Source organism: Pecten maximus, chromosome 14, assembly GCF_902652985.1.
Source record: "Pecten maximus chromosome 14, xPecMax1.1, whole genome shotgun sequence".
NCBI lineage: Eukaryota > Metazoa > Mollusca > Bivalvia > Pectinida > Pectinidae > Pecten > Pecten maximus.
The window spans coordinates 18,784,100-18,807,577 of record NC_047028.1 but is presented as its reverse complement, the minus strand read 5'-3'; the positions used below and the strand labels follow the sequence as shown (position 1 = coordinate 18,807,577).

General features: G+C 39.4%; 1 protein-coding gene across 3 annotated transcripts in view; it reads right to left on the bottom strand.

Moving 5' to 3' along the window:
* Window positions 1-23,478, bottom strand: part of LOC117342250 (tyrosine-protein kinase SRK2-like) — a 136,453-nt gene that overhangs the window by 50,686 nt on the left and 62,289 nt on the right. For 2 of the 3 annotated variants that reach the window (XM_033904310.1, XM_033904311.1), the window contains exon 2: window positions 9,670-9,755. In XM_033904310.1, coding sequence (XP_033760201.1) covers window positions 9,670-9,755 — 86 coding nt within the window. Of the gene's footprint in view, window positions 1-1,438; window positions 1,560-9,669; window positions 9,756-23,478 lie in introns of those variants that run through there. The other variant, XM_033904316.1, reaches the window with a different exon arrangement.

The following is a 23,478-nucleotide window of genomic DNA, read 5'->3' as shown; positions in this document are numbered from 1 at the left end:
GATTCATTAATTTTCATGTTTTGTGTTTCAATAACGATGTTATTCGTCCTTGTTATTCACTGGAAAAAAAATAACAATCAGAGCCAGTAACTACAGAGTAACCAGGTATTTTAACGTAAGACCTTCAAACATTTACAATTCCTATGGTTGACTGTCAAACAAAGACAGAATTTTTGTTATCAATCTGTTAATCTGAAACGAATCAATTTGCAAATTGTCACACTGAAAATATTTGAAAATATAGATTTTTTGAAATTCGGTTTCATTAACATAAAACAATACCTATTATTAGAATTTAATTGTATAGAAATTTGCAAGCATGTATATTTGCGATATCTAATATATCATGGGTTCCAGGGCCACAATGCAATAGATATGTTTTCTAGACAAAGTTTACCTTATTTCAACTTTGTGCTCCTTGAATGGTTACATTCTTGCTTATACAAGCGAAGTTGTAGAAAAGCCTAATTATATGGCCTAAAAAATTTTATACTAATACACAAGTGTATCAATTAGGTTGTTCTGAGATATAAAATGATGGCATGCTGAGCGATCGATTTATCCAATATGAGTGACCAAGAAGCAATTCGTTTAAATTTCCCTTGTACATTAAAATAGTGATATATTTATAAACAACCTCAAAAAATTTGTGAAGCTCGCCTGAACAAAAAATCTGACCTATTTTTTTAATACACATAGTCGAGTCATTCACAGCTTAGAAATTTTGTCATTATTATCAATACTATCGGTGACATTTGATAGTCACATCATATTCACAATCAAATAATTGTGTTTACATACTCAACGAGTCGACATGTTATTTTACAGCAACCAATTCTGCTGGAACGTAGAAAATAGGCCATCGGTGTTTATCAAAATCTGTGTCATGGAGGGCTACCTGTGACTGGTCGGCAAACTCGTTACAAAATCACAACAGCGTTCAGTGTCTTATTGTCAACGTAAATTAACCAATTATAAACTAATAACAGCATTTGTATATTGCATCACATATACCAAAGACTTGAGGTGTGACATTAATGTACAATAACTTTTAAAACTTGGACCGAATGCCCCCCTGTACACCGTGTTGGACGTCAAAACAAACAAGTGCATACCGCCGCTGTCCAACTCTCACGGTTAGTTCAGGTGATTTCTGAGCATTTCACCCCAACAATTCACATAAAACAGTAACACACACGATTCTACTTTATTGAGGATCATTACAGGCAAAGCAAATTGCTGTTTCCAGGTGTTATAACTTGGATAAATGCCAATTAAAAAACACCGTGGACATCACAGGAAGTACCGACCGCCATTTTCAATGTCTGACATATTTTTGGCCTTTCATCAAACTTCGGGCTATGAAGCTCGATAAGGACGCACAGATCCCCTGGTATGATACACTCAGCGGATAGTATAGTATTCAAGCATCACTCACCTTATTTATTTTGGTGGAATGTTCTTCCTCCATTGAATTACACGCTCATAAATCTGTGTGTATTCGCACAGGAAATAACCAAACCCATATTTTTCCATGTGTAGAAGCGACCTATCCTCGTTCCCACCACGTGTTGAACACCGAACGGGGACGAGGCTGTTTTCATTTTTTTGGCGGCTTTACCCCCATGGTCTGACTCAACTTATTGGAAAGTGACCGCAACTTTGACAAATCTTTTGAAATATGTCAAGTTGAACAAAGATATGTTAACACGTCTACTTTAGGGTAGGAGTTAGAAATGGCATTATAAGTTTATAACAAGTTTACCTGTCAGGTTTTATAGATCAGTATCTATTACGTCCCTGACTCGGCTTACGTAGAATTTGGACCATCGTTGTGTGTCAAAGGACTTTTTGCCCTAGTGTTTTATCTAGTCATTTTCTTTCGCTCTATCTGGCTTTATATAAAGTTAGGTCTCTATAGTTTTATGTCAGCAGGAGTAGAATATACCACGAACAAGAACAACCACTCACTCGAAAATTTTAATATTCTTCTTCATCACATCAATTTTCCAAATCGCTTGTTTCTGTAATCTATTTTGCCGATGAATGACAACATTTCCGTTTTCTTACACACTGATGAAGTTATGTAGATTATTCAATTATGGATTGCCAAAGTATTGATTGTAATCCTAAACAAATATCTTGTCTCCGAAGCATAATATATAGAAAAATACATACAATGTATTCTACTTGGTTTTATGAAGGTATATTTTGTAGTATTGACGAAATGGCTATAGATTAAAATGTAACATCAGTTTCAGCAGTTGGTATATTCATAAAAATGGCAACATATGGTGCACGTGCATAATTCAACAGAGGTATCATTTGCACGTGCAGTGTCCACTGAAGTGATGAACGCCGCTCGTGACGGTGCAGGGTCCAATCACAAAAATTCTAAATTTGATCAAATCTGAAATATATCACCACCAAAATGACTAAATCATAAAAACATGCTCTAATCGTGATTTACCGTGGAGCGGGTTGTCGGGACAGATATCAAATGGTTGATGACTCATAAATATTGTATATGCTGACAGCGTCATATTTTTCATTATACTGAGAAATAAGAAACTTGAATGGGAATAAATTAAAATTAGAGTGAAAAATATCTGTTATGAATAAAGCGTAATTTCATACTATAAAGTGACAATCATTAAAAACTCTACTCATAAAACACCTTTCAGATACCCTATCACAGCCGACCATTTGGTCACAATATATTAAATATTTCATCCTACAGAATGATTCATAGACAATTAATTAATGTATTATAATATGACAAATCTTAGCCATACTTTTTAAAAGTAGATAGATACATAGATCAAGATAATTAAGAGAGCTTTAATTCCACGATATATCATTCTTTTGATAAGCCATGCAGATTTTACACCCCAGATATCATTTATGTCCCAGGTTTTACCTACTATCAATTATCACATTGTTCACTTGTTAGTTATTCCATACTGTGAGAGAAAAACTCCGGCCATCTGATAAGAAATTTGATATTACTTTATCCTAGCTCTAAACACGTGTTTTTATTGTATAATATTAATGATTTATGAAATGTCATTATGATACTTATTATCATTATAATGTTCCGGAGTCGTCGACCTTCCCTTGGCACTGTAATGAGTCAAGATCATGCACAGGGACGTGCACATGTTTGTTCAGAATACTATGATGGGTAGAGACGTGCATTAGCTCAATGAAACAACAAATAAACAGGTCCCTGTGTTAGAAAAGTATTCTAACCATCAAGATCTACATTGATGAAAAAAGCAAAAAAAATTCATGTACAAGGACCGCGGGAATGTATTTCACATGTACATATATCTATCAAAATAATTATTCATTTTGTAGATTTTATCAGGCCCCTATGATATGATTGCCTGTTGACAAAAGAAACAGTTAAATGAGAATGAGAGGCATCCTACTTACTGGTATAATTCGACTTGATTTAAACATATTTTGCTTTTATCTATTACAATACAAAGAAATTAGGCACACGTTTTCTAACTTAGATTAAGCCCTTTCTGAATGTATATAATATAAAATCATTTAATATATATGTATATACAAATGTATACAGTATATTTATCAATATACAATCATTTAACATAATAATTGATATAATATTTTATTCAATGTAATATTTATAAAGCACTTTCTTCATTTCCGACATTTTTTTTACAACTGGTAGACTTTAAGTTCTAACTACACGTTAAAACGTCCTCCGAGGAATTAGGGAGGAGCTCAATAGACTGCCAGTTTCCTACCGTAATGAAACAGTCCGTCTCATTCCTATGAAGGAAAACGATTTTGCACCGAGTGACCTTCGCTTTGAACGACCTTACCGGATGTAGATCCATTCAAGGCAATTAGACTAAGACTATTTTCTTTCTTCTGTTCGCGAAATTGAAAAAAATGTGAATATAACAATTTCATAATAAAACTTCTATTCAGTTTACGATCTTTGTTCGTTTATTACTTAAGATATAAAGAAATACGACAAAAACGCATTTTAACAGTTCGGTTCTTTATTTTTAGCAGCCACGCGCTATAGATCTATGAAGCCTTTATCGGCTTGCCATAGTTTCCAGTCGACGATTTATTGCTATTTTACTACGGGAACATTTAAAATCGAATTGGACGGAAATTATTCCGACACGTGTTTACAATCATATCAAACTAGTGCAGCAGACAGTTGTCGATTATAATAAAATATTACAGAATTATATTATATCATATTCAAGAAATTGAGAATGAACGAACGCTACACAGACAAAGAAGAGTGATACATGTATACGGGAACAGGGTAAAGGAGCAATAAAAAATACTATTTAATTCATAACAAGCAAAGTTTTAGAATATACAGTTACATGCCTATAGTTTCTATTCAGTTTCCATATACATTTTTTAATTTGAGTTAAGAGACCCTTCTATTTTGCTGTAATTCACTCCGTTACAGGGATACCATAATTAGGACTTATGTTTGTCCCTTCCGGGGGAAATGTTGTTAGAAATGAGATTGGAATGAGAAGGGGCGGGGGAGGGAGGGAGGGAGGGTTGAGTGGTTTAAGTGTTTTTGGGATACCAAAATAAAAATCGAACATATACTGTCACTAGACATCATGCCCCTGTGTTTCTGCCATTCGAAAACCTAGTCACACATGTATTCTTACATTAAACATATACACGTAAATCAAAATAATATTTTCATAAATATCTGTATGTAGATTTTATATCTTTTCCCATAAAATCTTTCCTCAGAATTTGCTGTTTGTTGATTTTTACTATATATATTTCAATAAATGACATTTTAACTCCGAGATGTTTTTATATTGACAATTCCGCGAGACAGGTTTTTTTCTACGCAGGCAAGGGATGAAAGCATGAACTGTTCTAAGTAAGAACGAGGTGTGTATACATGGAACACGTGTTTGTGTAACCGATAACTCCAGTAAAAAGCGCGAATTGTTCACGCGGAATGTTGAGCATGGTTTTCATGGACATTCTTTACACGAGGATAAACACCAGCTTATCAATTGAAAACATTAGCTCCAGAAAATTAAGAATTTACACAGACGTACAAACATCTAATATTCAAATAAACAAATACTACTTGAGATGAACCTTTTGGGAGAAGATGGGTAACATTTTTCGATATGTTAGGTATTTTTTTATCATCTTTTAGGTAGTGGTATTTTTAAGTTTGTATTTTCATACGACTGTTTAAATACTGAGTTTAACTGAGCTAACCATTTTAAACATCATTAAATGTAACCAATAAGGATTGGTGTCTTCATGGATTCGAACTGTCATATATCACAGAATTTCCAACTTTAGTATTAACCTACAATTTGAAATGTTATAAATACACTGTACCTGTATGTGTTATACACGTACTGGAAGTTATTCACGGTATATTACAAGTTATGATATGGCGGTTGTCTCCCTTCGGTCAATTTTTCCTCGAGTAGATTTATGAAATAGATCGAGAACACCACATAAACTTTTCCATTTTTCGGGTTTTTCTATTGATTCGAACTTTTCCCTAAAAGTAGCAACATTAACACAATATGTCTTTAGTTCTATCACGGACTTTAAATATTAAACATGTAAGAGATATTAGCAAACCGCAAAATTTTCTGAAATGTTGTATGTTTAACAGTGACAATTTTCGTGTTTCTGATTTAACACAGCAAGACGGCAGTAAGAGCACCGTGTTTTCGTAATGTAGGGTAATTGGGGGTTACTGAAAGTTGGACATATAATGGATGTTAATTAGATATTGTAGATAAATTGAACTACCTGGGGTTGTTGTTGAATTACAAGAGTAAACTTAGAAACAAACCCAGCAAAGTGTTGCTGAACAGGATCAAAAAGAATTTTTGCTCGCATGAAAGCTGTCTGTATATTGTGTGTTATGTCAAAGATCAAGGACAGGGGGGTATCGTGTTTCATGTCAAAGGTCAAGGACAGGGGGGGGGGGGGGGACATCGTGCTTCATGTCAAAGGTCAAGGACACCGGGGAATACCGTGTTTCATGTCAAAGTTCAATGACACCGGGATATATCGTGTGTCATGTCATAGGTCAAGGGCACCGGGGTATATCTTGAGTCATGTCAAAGTTCAAAGGTACCGGGTATATCTTGTTTCATATCAAAGGTCAAGGACACCGGGGTATGCCGTATGTCATGTCATAGGTGAAATATAGAAATCAACACTCAGTACACATTGAAGCTATTCTTGCTATAAAATAAACCATATTGGTTTCTGAGATCACCAATAAAATTAACGTCCATATAACCCAATCGTCTCCTAGCCTAACATTTCTGTACTCACTGACACTATATACAACCCTTCTCTCAATCTGACCGTCCTGTAACCATCTAACTTCATCCGTGACCTGACCTTATTCTGCTCAACATGGCCTTGAACTCATATATGTGTTAAACTTGGTATTTCTGGTAGAATTCATCAACGCATGTTTCAAATGATAGTGTACCGTGGTATTTGCGAATGATTCCAGTAGCATATGTGATTGGACCAATTTGTCCGAAAACTATCAAGGTCACGAAAGGTCACGCAGGTGACAGATAAGAAAGTTCGTTAATCACATAAACTACACAATCATCACTGTCATCATCACATAAATTGTTTTGTTAACACCTACTAGTATTAGATAATACAATTAACTCGGATTGGGTGTAGGTTTCAAATGATGTCATAATTCAAAAGCGTCGCAGACTATGAATTTGCACTGTGACGTCACAAACGAAAAAGCCTTTGAGTGATCATAAAAAATGTGAATATAAAATGTAAACTATTTATTTTACAACAATTGCGAAACAACTTATATTAAACAATATTGTTTGCGCAAACGTACAAGGGGTCTAACTGCGGGAAGAAACCGGGGTACCGGGAGAAAACCCACGTGGTCGGACAGGTGATCCCATACCTTTCCAATCAAGGAATGGAACCCCGATCGCCGTGGTGAAAGGCAAGTATTGTTACTAATGTGCCACCCGACCAACCCAAACATCGGCACCATAATACATAATACCGATATTCAGAACTTAAGCTACAGAATATGAGGTCTGAAAGCTTTGAAATTAGAGCATCTTTTCAGAATGTCAAGTATCTGCACTACTTCAGCTAGCTAAAGGTCTCCGGCTACTTTTTTTTTGTTCTGACGCCAACCGACGCGGCGCCTGTCATAAGTTTCTCGCCGTGTTATCCTCTAACATTGTTGGAGTAATATCTGTACATGAACGCCATTAAAACTAAGGGAAGTTACTCTGTCTACACAGAAACACGTCTCCATGACAGAAAACTATCGACAACCAACATCACACAGAAAACAAATAAACAAACTTACTGACACACACAGGCACGAAAACCTACACCGATTCTTTTGTCTAATCCCCAGACCTTTTCACTGTGGCTGTTGATTCTATTGTTCGTTCCCTTAACGCCCAGTTTACGGCTGTTGATTTTATTGTCTAGTCCCCAACCAATAAAGACAACTGTTTCAATAACAACGCACGCTGACATCATGCCCCTTGCATGACACAGGTTCATTGAACGTCCTTGTTTAGATCAACATTTTTTTGGCACACGACCGAGGCTCTATTTCACAGATATATACTTTTTTCAGGGTCACGCACAGCGTTCGTTTTTTGTTTATTGTTTTTGTTTTTGCTGGGCAGCCGAGGTGGTATCAAACAGTGTCAAAGTCATCAAATTCTGACTCGCTTTGTCAAATTCGTGATAGCCAAACATAGCCAAACATTGCTTTGACAAAGTCATGATAGCCAGCCATCGCTTTGTCATAATCGTGATAACCAAACATTGCTTTGTCAAAATTATGATAACAAACATCGCTTTGTCAAGGTCTAGATTGTCAAACATCGCTTTGTCGAGGTCGTACTGGCCAAACATCGCTTTGTCGAGGTGTACTGGTCAAACATCGCTTTGTCAAAGTCTAGATTGTCAAACATCGCTTTGTCGAGGTCGTACTGGCCAAACATCGCTTTGTCGAGGTGTACTGGCCAAACATCGCTTTGTCGAGGTGTACTGGCCAAACATTGCTTTGTCGAGGTCGTAAGAGCCAAACCGTGCCGTTGAAGATTTGACAATCAAGCATCCCCGTCACATTCATGTCGATGACGAAACATTGAGAAATCAAATTACATAATAATGAACGTAAATTATAAATCAATTTGCCTAGATACTGGTTTGATTTTAGATTTTACCAAAACGACATGGTCACGACACTCCTGCATGTTTCCAAGAGAAGAATCTGCAGAATTGGCGATTTGCGTCAGTTCCACCAACTTTGTCATATGAAGCTCGTGGAACCAAAATAAGCCCGCTGATTCTACCTACTTTATGTATTTGACCATTTTACCTTAATGAACATAAGTGATGATTAGGACTGGTTAACACATTGACTGAGGTGATCACAGGTACTCGCCCCTCTACCAATACATATAACATATTGGGTGTATTGACAGACGAGAACTTGTGAATTTGAAGCTATGATATTACTCTGTGACTATCCTTGGACATTGCCTTCATATAAACTACGGTCGTCGTATCCGACGATGATAAACTAGAGTCATTTATAAAATTCAAAACACACAAGAATATCCATATAGACAACAACCTTCATCCTTTCGTGAATACACTTCACAATGAAGGTTAATATATACGTTCTTGGGGAACCCTTTGGTATGTTAGGTGTTAAGGACAATCTCATCGTTACAAGTTAAAGAACCGATGTGCGTGGTTCGACGCTCCCTATTGTGGTTCTCTTTTCCCGTATAACATAAATGATGGAACGAATATACATGACCGAAAATAATAAGGACAATTGTTGATGATGTGAACATGTCAAAAATAGCTATACGATAATTTCCCATATACATTTGTCATATCATGAAGTCATATGAGTTAACTTACAATGGTTACTGTCCTATGATATGCTGGTTAAAGTACGTAAGCCTGTGCATGAACGCCATTTTCCAAACTGAGTGTATTTAAAGTCAAGAATATTAACATTTGACGTTTGTTCTGAATTCCTTAAACCTTTTGCATCATCTAAATTACAGCCCACACGTTTCAAGCTTTACGCCTAAACATAAACACTGTATTATCTTGATAATTTTGTCGTACTTGGTATTTAGACAGAAGTTCAAATATAAAAAATAAATAAATAAATCGAACGACCCCAGACCCCAAGTTGCCAGTGCTTACAGATAAATATAGTCCAGCTACCTGTATCATGTACTAACAAATGGTATGTTTAGAGCGATTATCACCTGACTAGCATTGTATACCAGAGTCGAAGACATTTATGAACCTTGTAATTATCTACACCGTACCTACTGGCATGCTTTCTCCGGAACCGGAAGTTGTAAAAGCGTTCTTCGTCATCTTAAAAAACCTGAACATACCTGTTGCCAAAACTTTCTATGAAATTCATTATCTATATTAACTTCATTTGGCCAATATTCTGTGACTTGAAAAATACTGTGCTCGTCCAAGACAGCCGAAAGTTCGTAACTTTTTATGCTGTTTTTATGCATAGCAATATAATGAACTTCTATGAGAAAATATTAAAATTGTACAATGCTGCTCTAAAAATTACAAAACATCACTTACCTGAACAGCTATTTGGACGGCGTTTCTCCGAGCGGAAGTTGTTCATGTTTCCGGGGACAGAGGTGAAGGCCGCAAACACACGCATGCTGCAAAGACAACAAACTTATTTAAAACATCGCGAAATAACAAACAGTTGATTGAAGTAACATTTGAAGAAAATCTTTCAAATAACGCACAATTCAGTTGTTAAAACAAAAACCAGCATTCCTTACCTTGCATACTTATATTATATCACTTTCGAGCGTCAAACAAGTGCATGTCACGAATCAGTAAACCATGGTGGCTAACTTAAGATTATTTCATCAAAAAATTCATCGTCATTGGCCTCACTTTACTTAAAAACCAAAACTAAATTGCCATTGATCACACTAGCTGGTCGTCTGCTCGCGGGTTTTATCCAGATTCCAAGTAGCCACCGTTCTTACTAGCGCGCGTTTTTGCCATGCACCATGCTGGTTGCTAAGGGCGGTGGTTATGGATGAAAAACCAAAATATGTTAACACGTCGATGACGTAAGAGTTTAAAATAACTTGAAAATGGCAAAAAAACGAGAGAATATTAGCGATGATATTAGGGAGCACGCGACAATGATCTGTCACGTGGTTAGCGTGGAGCCCAGGAAAACATATACTCCCGTTGGTTAGTAACCGATTTATCTGATTCCAGGCGTTTAAGGGTTACGAGGCTCCAAACGGGAACATATGGTCCACGGAGCTATGGTGTGGATACCAATATGTGGCGTGGAAGTTAGTTTGTCTTCAGACGGAAGCGAGAAGGATCATCGACAAAATTGATGTTATTTTGACATTTTTTATGTATTGGTATTTCGTCTTTTAACAGATTTTTTTTTCAATTAGACTTTTCTGTGGAATTGAAATACATATTTTCTTTGCTTTTTTAGGATATGTTTCTACTGTCTTATACAATATCGTCGATTAATTTTTGTACCCGTTTCGTCTGGTTGGGTGGATTTTACATTATACATAAATATATCAATGTTTTTGTTGTTGTAATATAGCGTATATAGTGTACTAATAAATGCTAATTTGTAAGAATAGAAACTAAATCTTCTGATCTTATGTAAAGATTATTTATATAATAAATATCTTTAGTTTCTTAATTAATATGTCTCTATTTATCTAATCATTCTCAATCTATCTATTGTTTATATAGCATACAATTGATTATGGCTATTCTACCTAAAGGATAACGCTGAAAGATACTCAAATACCAAGCATATATTCAAAATAAATTTTATATAGGATCATGTAGAATCTGAGACAATTTCCTCATTTTCAATCGCTGCACTGTAATTTAAAATCATTTTATCATTTTCCCCCCTATTTTATCTTTAATATAACAATACATATGATTTAAAATGGTAATCGGATAATGATTTGAAATTTGATAAAACCAAATTTTGTGTGCAAGTAAATCAAAAATTATGTTTTAATTTGACAGAATATGCATAAAACTGATCACATGCCACACTGTGTTGGAGAACAGAACTATCACTAGATCAGAAATCCATTTCTGCCGGCAACATTATATTTTCATGACGAGTATCTTCATATTGAACCATTTTTATTGTGCTTAAAATGGCTTCTTCTAATCGACCTATATTATTCAATGATACTGAATAGTGTAATTTTTACTTGTGGGCAGTTTCAGACTTCAAAGTGATCTAGGAGATTTTATGTATTGTGTATTGGCTTTGGGGATATTAAATACCAGACAATTTTTTTGACATCCAATCAACCACAATCTTTTAGATCAATAACGTTTTTGAAATTATATTTTCTTAGCGGCCTTTTTATATTGCCGATCGTTTCGAGAATTTGATACAATTAAATAGAACAGCTTTACATCTGGCCTGCTTGTGTTTCTCTTCATTTCATTTCACGAAATGATGCTTTATAGTGAATCTCTGATACAGGCTAGTATGACAATGTATTCCATTCCACTTTGGAAAATTGTGATTAAAAAAGAAAAAGAGAAAAAAAAACGGATGACAAAAATGATAATCCATACCTCAATATCACATGAAATTATTGGGCTGAATCTATTGTTACAAATATCACGAGTTATCTCCCCTAAAGCAATGACACCGACGTTGTTTCCTGAAAACCTTTCTTGGCACACATGAAGCCATAGCATATCAAGAAAACATTGGGTTTTTTTTTTCAAAATAAACACAACCTATGTATTTACACTGCAGTTAATGTATGAATATGATTATTGATATACCAGATAAATAAAACAAAACAAGCTAATAATATTTTTCCAAAAAAGTGGTCTTTTATAAGATTCCGGAAGTGGAATATCTTTTTTCCAGAAATTATGATGTCTCTCAAAAAGTAGTCATAACTCAGTATTTCATTAATAATGTATCAAGAATGCTCAGTGCTATGAATGCCTATCATCGCTGAGACTAATGATGTTACAAAGATATTACAAAAATATTGAATTGGTGACCTTTAGTCTTCATTTTGTCAAATATTGTAGTTTGTATTTGTTTTGGGAAAGGGCGTTGATAAGTTGCAAAAACTTGTGCCCAATCCTTTTGTACATTTTGACAATAAAATATGTTTGAATCGAAAAACTAATGATGTGACCATTACAACTACAAACAGTGTATACATTTTATAACACAATGCAATCCTGATACGTTATATCATTCAGAAATCCTGTGGGATTCTCTATAAAGGATTCCATTTTAAGATGCTACTGGGAAATTCGGAAAGTTTTATCTAAAACATTTAGTACAGTATCCTTGAGGACTTTGTCCAAACTACAAAAGGTCCATGTCAATGGCCTCCGAGGCTCTACACATGGCCAGTAGTCATAGACCGAGCACGATGTGATACATTCTTTTGGTGAAGGGAGTAGCCGAGGAGAAAGACATGTTTGCATTCCATGTTTCGTCCTTAATTACATTGTACCTGACTGATTGTGTCACGTGGTTCTCACGAAGACAAGACGACGGTGCGAACTGCTAAAAGCATGGCGTGCGAGTTTATCACGTTATCGGCACCGTAATGAATACTCGCCACACACCACAATAAATGCACGCCACACACACCACATGCCATAGAGGGTCGAGAGATAACAAAAACATCTTTCGCATAATTAATTTGACCAATTGTAAGAGCCAATACATAACCTCTTTAATTGGACAGCCAATCAAAAATGATGTCTTATCTGTCAATGGTAATCAGTTTGGTTTTTCATGGTTAATGTCCGGGGAGCTATTTATTAGAGAATGCAAGTTTTCCTGGAGAACAGACATGCATCATTACAACCATGAACGATGTCTATGGTGAAATTTACCATCTTATCTCTCACACTATCATGGAATGTAGGATTCATCTTAATGGACGAAACTGCCCGGATGATTTGATGGATAGTTCTCGAAAGTTCACTTTGGATTGATAATGTCCAACGCAGACTGACTGTTAACTTTTGGATGCTTCTCAACTGTGATTCACTGAGTGGTCGGCAAATGTCAAGCCGTCCGCGGTTTGACCACAAAACTCAGACCCATGACGACCGGATGTTATCAATAGAATCATCCTACATGTTCTTTCGACCAATCACAATCCATATGTTACAGCCTGGAGGATTTTAATTGGGGTTTTGCCACAGTCCTCAATACCAGACTAACCAGAGTAGCTTTCATTTGGGTCAATTGCAATAATAATGTTTGGGGTTTTGGGAGGGGGGGGGGGGGGGGGGGAGGACATTGCATAAAGGTATTGCTATTTTCACTAATCATTTTCATTAATCATGTTGAACTAAAATATATGGATTTAGTTTGGAGGAATGGATTCTTGAAAACTTTCAAAATCAAAATACTAAAATCACTCAAGCTTTCATTAATAACAGATATCATTACTGCTTGCATCATGCATGGCTTTGGTGTGCGCGTGTGCGTTGTACAATATCTCATGAGCGCGTGCTCTTTACCACCTTTGTAATGTGTTGTGATGTTATGTCCGAAAAAACCATCAAACAGCAATGCCACATTACTGGTAGCACGGTGGTATGTCATTAACAAAGAAATATAGAGAACATGTTTTTGACGTCGTGGAGAACGTTGTCAGATGGTTGATAAAGCCAATATGTCGACAGAGGAGCGTGTTAGCGCTGGAATGACAAATTGTGTTATCTACAAGACAAAACATTGCTTGCTTCTTTAACGGTTCTATAGGGCAAAGCAGATTGGTACTGAATGCCACCCTTGTGTCCTTTCGAAAAGAAAAATAATCGTAACCCAAATGCGCTTCGTATGTTTGCTGATCGAAAAAATCTAAGAAATAATGTCATGAACTTTTCAAAGGTCAAAGAACAAAGCATCCAATCTGGTTTCAATTAATGCTTCCACGTCAGACACATGCGTCTTTCTAACAAACGTACAGTTGCTAACTGAAGGTACGTGGACCAATAACTTTATGCAAAAGGTTTTGTATCGAAATGCATCACGGCTGTTTTTTTAACCTTTTGCTCTCCTGGGACAACCTGTATCATCTCGACTAGGGGTACACTGTAGCATCTCTACTGGGGGCAACCTGTATCATCTCTACTGGGGGCACACTGTATCATCTCTACTGGGGCACACTGTATCATCTCTACTGGGGCACACTGTAGTATCTCTACTGGGGCACACTGTAGTATCTCTACTGGGGGCACACTGTCGTATCTCTCCTGGGGGCACACTGTAGTATCTCTCCTGGGGACACACTGTATCATCTCTACTGGGGGCAACCTGTATCATCTCTACTGGGGGCACCCTGTATCATCTCTACTGGGGGCACCCTGTATCATCTCTACTAGGGGCACCCTGTATCATCTCTACTGGGGGCAAACTGTAGTATCTCTACTGGGGACACACTGTATCGTCTCTACTGGGGGCACCCTGTATCATCTCTACTGGGGGCATACTGTATCATCTCTACTGGGGGCACAATGTATCATCTCTACTGGGAAACCCTGTATCATCTCTACTAGGGGCACCCTGTATCATCTCTACTAGGGGCACACTGTAGTATCTCTACTGGAGGCACACTGTATCATCTCTACTGGGGGCACCCTGTATCATCTCTACTGGGGCACACTGTATCATCTCTACTGGGGGCATACTGTATCATCTCTACTGGGGACACACTGTATCGTCTCTACTGGGGGCACACTGTATCATCTCTACTGGGGGCAACCTGTATCATCTCTACTGGGGGCACCCTGTATCATCTCTACTGGGGGCACCCTGTATCATCTCTACTAGGGGCACCCTGTATCATCTCTACTGGGGGCAAACTGTAGTATCTCTACTGGGGACACACTGTATCGTCTCTACTGGGGGCACCCTGTATCATCTCTACTGGGGGCATACTGTATCATCTCTACTGGGGGCACAATGTATCATCTCTACTGGGAAACCCTGTATCATCTCTACTAGGGGCACCCTGTATCATCTCTACTAGGGGGCACACTGTAGTATCTCTACTGGAGGCACACTGTATCATCTCTACTGGGGGCACCCTGTATCATCTCTACTGGGGGCACACTGTATCATCTCTACTGGGGGCATACTGTATCATCTCTACTGGGGACACACTGTATCGTCTCTACTGGGGGCACACTGTATCATCTCTACTGGGGGCACACTGTATCATCTCTACTGGGGGCACCCTGTATCATCTCTACTGGGGACACACTGTATTATCTCTACTGGGAAACCCTGTATCGTCTCTACTAGGGGCACACTGTATCATCTCTACTGGGGGCACACTGTATCATCTCTACTGGGGGCACACTGTATTATCTCTACTGGGGAAACACTGTATCATATCTACTGGGGAAACACTGTAGTATCTCTACTGGGAAACCCTGTATCATCTCTAATGGGGGCACACTGTATCATCTCTACTGGGGGCACACTGTATTATCTCTACTGGGGGCACACTGTATCATATCTACTGGGGGCGAACTGTAGTATCTCTACTGGGGGCATATTGTAGTATCTCTACTGGGGGCACATTGTAGTATCTCTACTGGGGACACACTGTATCATCTCTACTGGGGACACACTGTATTATCTCTACTGGGGACACACTGTATTATCTCTACTGAGGACACACTGTATCATCTCTACTGGGGAACACACTGTATTATCTCTACTGGGGGCACACTGTATTATCTCTACTGGGGAAACACTGTAGCATCTCTACTGGGGGCACACTGTATCATCTCTACTGGGGGCACACTGTATCATCTCTACTGGGGGCGCCCTGTATCATCTCTACTGGGGGCACACTGTAGTATCTCTACTGGGGGCACCCTGTATCATCTCTACTGGGGACAGACTGTATCATCTCTACTGGGGACACACTGTATTATCTCTACTGGGGACACACTGTATTATCTCTACTGAGGACACACTGTATCATCTCTACTGGGGGCACCCTGTATCATCTCTACTGGGGGCACACTGTAGTATCTCTACTGGGGGAACTGTATCATCTCTACTGGGGGCACACTGTATCATCTCTACTGGGGGCACACTGTATTATCTCTACTGGGGGCACACTGTATCATATCTACTGGGGGCGAACTGTAGTATCTCTACTGGGGGCATATTGTAGTATCTCTACTGGGGGCACATTGTAGTATCTCTACTGGGGACACACTGTATCATCTCTACTGGGGACACACTGTATTATCTCTACTGGGGACACACTGTATTATCTCTACTGAGGACACACTGTATCATCTCTACTGGGGAACACACTGTATTATCTCTACTGGGGGCACACTGTATTATCTCTACTGGGGAAACACTGTAGCATCTCTACTGGGGGCACACTGTATCATCTCTACTGGGGGCACACTGTATCATCTCTACTGGGGGCGCCCTGTATCATCTCTACTGGGGGCACACTGTAGTATCTCTACTGGGGGCACCCTGTATCATCTCTACTGGGGACAGACTGTATCATCTCTACTGGGGACACACTGTATTATCTCTACTGGGGACACACTGTATTATCTCTACTGAGGACACACTGTATCATCTCTACTGGGGGCACCCTGTATCATCTCTACTGGGGGCACACTGTAGTATCTCTACTGGGGGAACTGTATCATCTCTACTGGGGGCACCCTGTATCATCTCTACTGGGGGCACACTGTATCATCTCTACTGGGGGCGCCCTGTATCATCTCTACTGGGGCACACTGTAGTATCTCTACTGGGGGCACCCTGTATCATCTCTACTGGGGACACACTGTATTATCTCTACTGAGGACACACTGTATCATCTCTACTGGGGAACACACTGTATTATCTCTACTGGGGGCACATTGTAGTATCTCTACTGGGGATACACTGTATCATCTCTACTGGGGACACACTGTATTATCTCTACTGGGGAAACACTGTAGCATCTCTACTGGGGAAACACTGTAGTATCTCTACAGGGGGCACACTGTATTATCTCTACTGGGGGCACACTGTAGTATCTCTACTGGGGGCACACTGTATCATCTCTACTGGGGACACACTATTATCTCTACTGGGGGCACATTGTAGTATCTCTACTGGGAACACACTGTAGTATCTCTACTGGGGCACACTGTAGTATCTCTACTGGGGCACACTGTATCATCTCTAATGGGGACACACTGTAGTATCTCTTCTGGGGGCACACTAGTATCTCTTCTGGGGGCACATTGTAGCATCTCTACTGGGGGCACACTGTAGTATCTCTACTGGGGGCACATTGTAGTATCTCTACTGGGGACACACTGTATCATCTCTACTGGGGGCACATTGTATCATCTCTACTGGTGGCACACTGTAGTATCTCTACTGGGGACACACTATTATCTCTACTGGGGGCACATTGTAGTATCTCTACTGGGAACACACTGTAGTATCTCTACTGGGGCACACTGTAGTATCTCTACTGGGGCACACTGTATCATCTCTAATGGGGACACACTGTAGTATCTCTTCTGGGGGCACACTAGTATCTCTTCTGGGGGCACATTGTAGCATCTCTACTGGGGTCACACTGTAGTATCTCTACTGGGGGCACACTGTATCATCTCTACTGGGGGCACACTGTATCATCTCTACTGGGGACACACTGTATTATCTCTACTGGGGGCACATTATAGCATCACTTCATTATATATTCTCCTACCTCACATTTATTTTGTTATGCTATTGCGTCTGGGTCATTTTTGGCCTCCATCAAATTTCAAGCTATCACTGTACCACTGACATACTGACTAGGTGAAACGAAGGGAAATAACTCTGATATGACGTAGGCAAGAGGTTCCGATTGGAAAATGAGTTCTTTTCTCAATTCGGAACGCCTCGCCCCGATCACCATTTCACTTCCATGCCGTTACAAATGGAACTGCGATTGATCATATTTCCAAAATGATACGTTAATATGGTTATGATTTTAAAAGAAAATAGTCTAATAATAAAATCCCTGTCACAAATCAGTCCACCATGTCGCAAATTAGTCCATCCTCTCACAAAGTAGTCCAGTGGAGAGAAATGGTACCTAGATAGAAAGCCCAGTCTGCATCTGTCCGGGATTGTAGGAACCAACGTGTGATGATCGGGTCACCTTTGTACATCACTAGTATCATTCGCTGGGCTGTACTCGGCGTATTTTCGAGACAAAGTCTAGCTGAGGGTAGAAAAAATACGACAGCCAATCAAGCCAGGAGTAAACACCATTCGGAAGGTAATCGGGGCGAGGTGTTCCGAATGCAGAAAAGACCTCATTCTCCAATTGGAATACCTTGCTTGCGATTTCCAGCGTTTCTTAGAAAAAGACAAGGGGTTCGATTGCCTCATGCTCATTTAACTAAAGAGGCTCCGTTTGCCTGTAGTATTCATGGGCGTATCCTAGCGGAGACAACTGGTACTAAGGCAGGTAATCCAATTGTAACACAAGCAGGAACATTGAATCAATTCAGCGATCTAATACGACGTTACAGATATACTGTCATATATCTGACTATTTCAAAAACACCGATCTCATGAATTACTAGTTTAAAATGCGACTTTACACAATTTATTACATTTTCTCATTCGTTCCCAAGTTATTACTGACAACTGTAACATTTACAGCTAACAGTTGTTAGGATTAAATGGCAGCTTGTCTGGTTTCTGTGTATTTCGACGGCCTTATTTTGAGTTCTAATTTTACACTCTATTCATCAATCAGCGAAAGAGCATGCCGAATTTATGATGACGTTACCGAATGAAATATGCACCCTGACTTTCCGAGTACTCTAACTCGATAGAATTATTCCCTAGCCCGTTCGTAAGTACTCTTGTATTGTTAAACAGACGTTATACGCCGAGGAAAGATTGTTATGTACCGAAAATAGTTTTAAAATAGGCAATAAATATTCCGAAACATTTTTGAACATATGATGCAGAAAAGTTGATTGCTAACCAGCTGATCTATACGATGTAAGGATTTTTCTTACCTATGGAGTACAAAAGAGAGATTGTGTACCGGGCACAGTTAAAGGAGAAGCTGGTGTACCGGGCACAGTTAAAGGAGAAACTGGTGTACCGGCCCAGTTTGTTGTATCGGGCACAGCTAAGGGAAACGCTGAAGTACCAGGCACAGTTAAAGGAGAGGGATGATGTACCGGGCACAGTTAAAGGAGAAACTAGTGTACCGGTCACAGTTAAAGGAGAAGCTGACGTACAGGGCACAGTTAAAGGAAAAGCTGATATACCGGGCACAGTTAAAGGAGAAACTGGTGTACCGGGCACAGTTAAAGGAGAAACTAGTGTACCGGTCACAGTTAAAGGAGAAGCTGACGTACAGGGCACAGTTAAAGGAGAAACTAGTGTACCGGTCACAGTTAAAGGAGAAGCTGACGTACAGGGCACAGTTAAAGGAGAAGCTGACGTACCGGTCACAGTTAAAGGAGAAGCTGACGTACAGGGCACAGTTAAAGGAAAAGCTGATATACCGGGCACAGTTAAAGGAGAAACTGGTGTACCGGGCACAGTTAAAGGAGATGCTGGTGTACCGGGCACAGTTTAAGGAGAGGGATGGTGTACCGGGCACAGTTAAAGGAGATGCTGGTGTACCGGGCACAGTTAAAGGAGAAGCTGAAGTACCGGGCACAGTTAAAGGAGAGGGATGGTGTACCGGGCACAGTTAAAGGAGAAGATGGTGTACCGGGCACAGTTAAAGGAGAAGCTGGTGTGCCGGGCACAGTTAAAGGAGAAGCTGGTGTACCGGGCACAGTTAAAGGAGAAGCTGAAGTACCGGGCACAGTTAAAGGAGAGGGATGGTGTACCGGGCACAGTTAAAGGAGAAGCTGGTGTACCGGGCACAGTTAAAGGAGAGGGATGGTGTACCGGGCACAGTTAAAGGAGAAGCTGGTGTACCGGGCACAGTTAAAGGAGAGGGATGGTGTACCGGGCACAGTTCAAGGAGATGCTGGTGTACCGGGCACAGTTAAAGGAGAAGATGGTGTACCGGGCACAGTTAAAGGAGAAGCTGAAGTACCGGGCACAGTTAAAGGAGAGGGATGGTGTACCGGGCACAGTTAAAGGAGAAGCTGGTGTACCGAGCACAGTTAAAGGAGAAGCTGAAGTACCGGGCACAGTTAAAGGAGAGAGATGATGTATCGGGCACAGTCTAAAGGAGAAGCTGAAGTACCGGGCACAGTTAAAGGAGAGAGATGATGTACCGGGCACAGTTAAAGGAGATGCTGGTGTACCGGGCACATTTAAAGGAGATGCTGGTGTACCGGGCACAGTTAAAGGAGAAGCTGGTGTACCGGGCACAGTTAAAGGAGAAGATGGTGTACCGGGCACAGTTAAAGGAGAAGCTGGTGTACCGGGCACAGTTCAAGGAGAAGCTGGTGTACCGGGCACAGTTCAAGGAGAAGCTGGTGTACCGGGCACAGTTCAAGGAGAAGCTGGTGTACCGGACACAGTTAAAGGAGAGAGATGATGTACCGGGCACAGTTAAAGAAGCTGGTGTACCGGGCACAGTTAAAGGAGAAGCTGGTGTACCGGGCACAGTTAAAGGAGAAGCTGGTGTACCGGGCACAGTTCAAGGAGAAGCTGGTGTACCGGGCACAGTTAAAGGTGAAGCTGGTGTACCGGACACAGTTAAAGGTGAAGCTGGTGTACCGGACACAGTTAAAGGAGAAGCTGGTGTACCGGGCACAGTTAAAGGAGAAGCTGGTGTATCGGGCACAGTTAAAGGAGAAGATGGTGTACCGGGCACAGTTAAAGGAGAAGCTGGTGTACCGGGCACAGTTCAAGGAGAAGCTGGTGTACCGGCCACAGTTAAAGGAGAAACTGGTGTACCGGGCACAGTTAAAGGAGAGAGATGATGTATCGGGCACAGTTAAAGGAGAAGCTGGTGTACCGGCCACAGTTAAAGGAGAAGCTGGTGTACCGGCCACAGTTAAAGGAGAAGCTGGTGTACCGGCCTCAGTTTAAGGCGATTCTTTATCTATGACATTCAGAAGTAAGCTGATGTATATGAGACTCGTGTACTTATAATTGTCATTAATACATATGTTTCAAAATACATATTATGACAGTGTTGAGCTAAGAGATCACAATACCAACATATAATACACACCACTCCCCGACCAAACCACAAACACACAACCTCAAATAATTCTAAAGTATGCTGAACTAGTGTCGTTTAGTTAAATTGAAAATTATATGAAGTGTGTGAACATTACGGACGTCGGTTGTCAATATAAATACGAGAAAAAAACAACAAAAAACAAAAACAAAACAAAGATCAGAAGTCGAACTTATCCCTGTTTTCTAACTCACAAAATCCGATGGAACGTCAGGTTTTAGCTTTGTGTACAATCTCGTGTACTATTTTTTAGCGTGAACCAAACATTATTGGCAATATCCGGTAACCTGGAGTAGTAAACTGATATCACGGATGGCCAGGATGATACCTTCACACCTACAGGGACTAGTTTCTGCCACGTTACTGACTCTGTACAAATGAAACTAAAACCCAAAGTGTGTAATAATATCATCAAACTTTCAGGAGTACCATGGAAACTGTGTTATAGGGCGTCGAGTTTACAATAACAGTTCTAGCACGCTACACACTAAATCGGTTCACCTGATGTAGCGTTGGAACATCGGCCTTCAGTTTGATTCACGTCAATATCAATTATCCATTATTATCACTGTAGAAAATTGACTTGTCCTTTCAATTGTTTGGCGCTTTTATTTTTTTAAGTTTTAAGTCGATTTCGGAGAGTGGTGTTGAAAACAATAAATTATCGACACTGATATTTTTTTTAAATGTTCACTTGGAAATAAAATCCCTAATGATCGGCACGGTACCGTTCTGTTTGTATGGAGGGTCAAGGTCAAGGGCGACTGGGCGTGATGTTTGCTTTAAATGCATTTGAAATTATAACGAAACCCAATTAATATTCTACTTCAAACTCTGGGATATTAAATCGAAACTCTTAAAAAAATGAAATAAGGGGAGGTAATATTACTGAGTCTAAATGATGTCAAAAATCAAATAATGAAAAATTTAATCTGTAAACAAAGATAAAATAACCACTAGTTAGAATAATTAAATATTTCAACTTAATTTGAATTTTGTAACTTATCAGAAATTGATGATAAAATATCTTTATCTCGATAAACCATTCCCACAGAGATTTGATATTATTGTTTATTTTTTCACTGTCCATCGGCAGCCTAATAAAACAGCACGAGACATGCTAGCTCTTATTTTAAACGATATTTTCATTTTTCCATCATTCACACACTACGGGTTTATAATAGAAATAAATACAAGGAGGATTGGGGGAAATGGTGAAAGCTTATATTAATCTTCTCTGTGATAAGTCACGAAAATTTACACGGACAAATATACACATTGTAGTAGGATAGATATAATAAAATACATCATTTGATAGACAGTAAGTTTAACACATCCACAACTTAAGATGAAATAAGAAATAGAGTATAGATATTGCTGCCTCAGTGGTGTATAGAAAATAACCTCTTAGAGAGCCCATTCTCAGATATAGATACTTCCCTCATCTAATACTATATTGTCTGATATGAAACAATAGGTCCTATTCAAAGGAATAGCACATAAACCGCTGACGAAACCAAGACGAGACTAGGACGTACAAAATTAAAGCTGACGAGACTAAGACGAGACTAGGACGTACAAAAGCTGACGAGACTAAGACGAGACGAGGACGTACAAACGCTTACGAGACCAAGTCGGCCCCGGACAGTCAAGCCCACTTTCACGTTTGAAGAAAATTTAAGATCTATGATAAACCATCAAAATGACAACAAACGCTGACGAGACCAAGTTGAGACCAGGACGAACTAACGCTGACGAGACCAAGTCGAGACCAGGACGTACTAACGCTGACGAGACCAACACGAGACCAGGACGTACAAACGCTGACGATACCAAGTCGGCTCCGGAAAGTCAAGCGTCCACTCTTTCGATTGAAAATAATTTGGAAATCTAGGATGAATCGTCATAATGTCGACTGTTTATATAAAAACTTTGGCCTGTCACGTTTCATATTTCGTAACAACTATCAACAACGTATTCTATATCATACATCAAAACACATCACCTAATTACGACAGACGTTTTATTTCTAAAACTTCTCCGAATGTTAATTATTGTGTTAATGCGTACTTTATGTACGGTAATAAAATATGACAGCTTGATGTTTGTTTTCTGAAAGATCAATTAGTTTTACCTCTTAGTTTCTCTC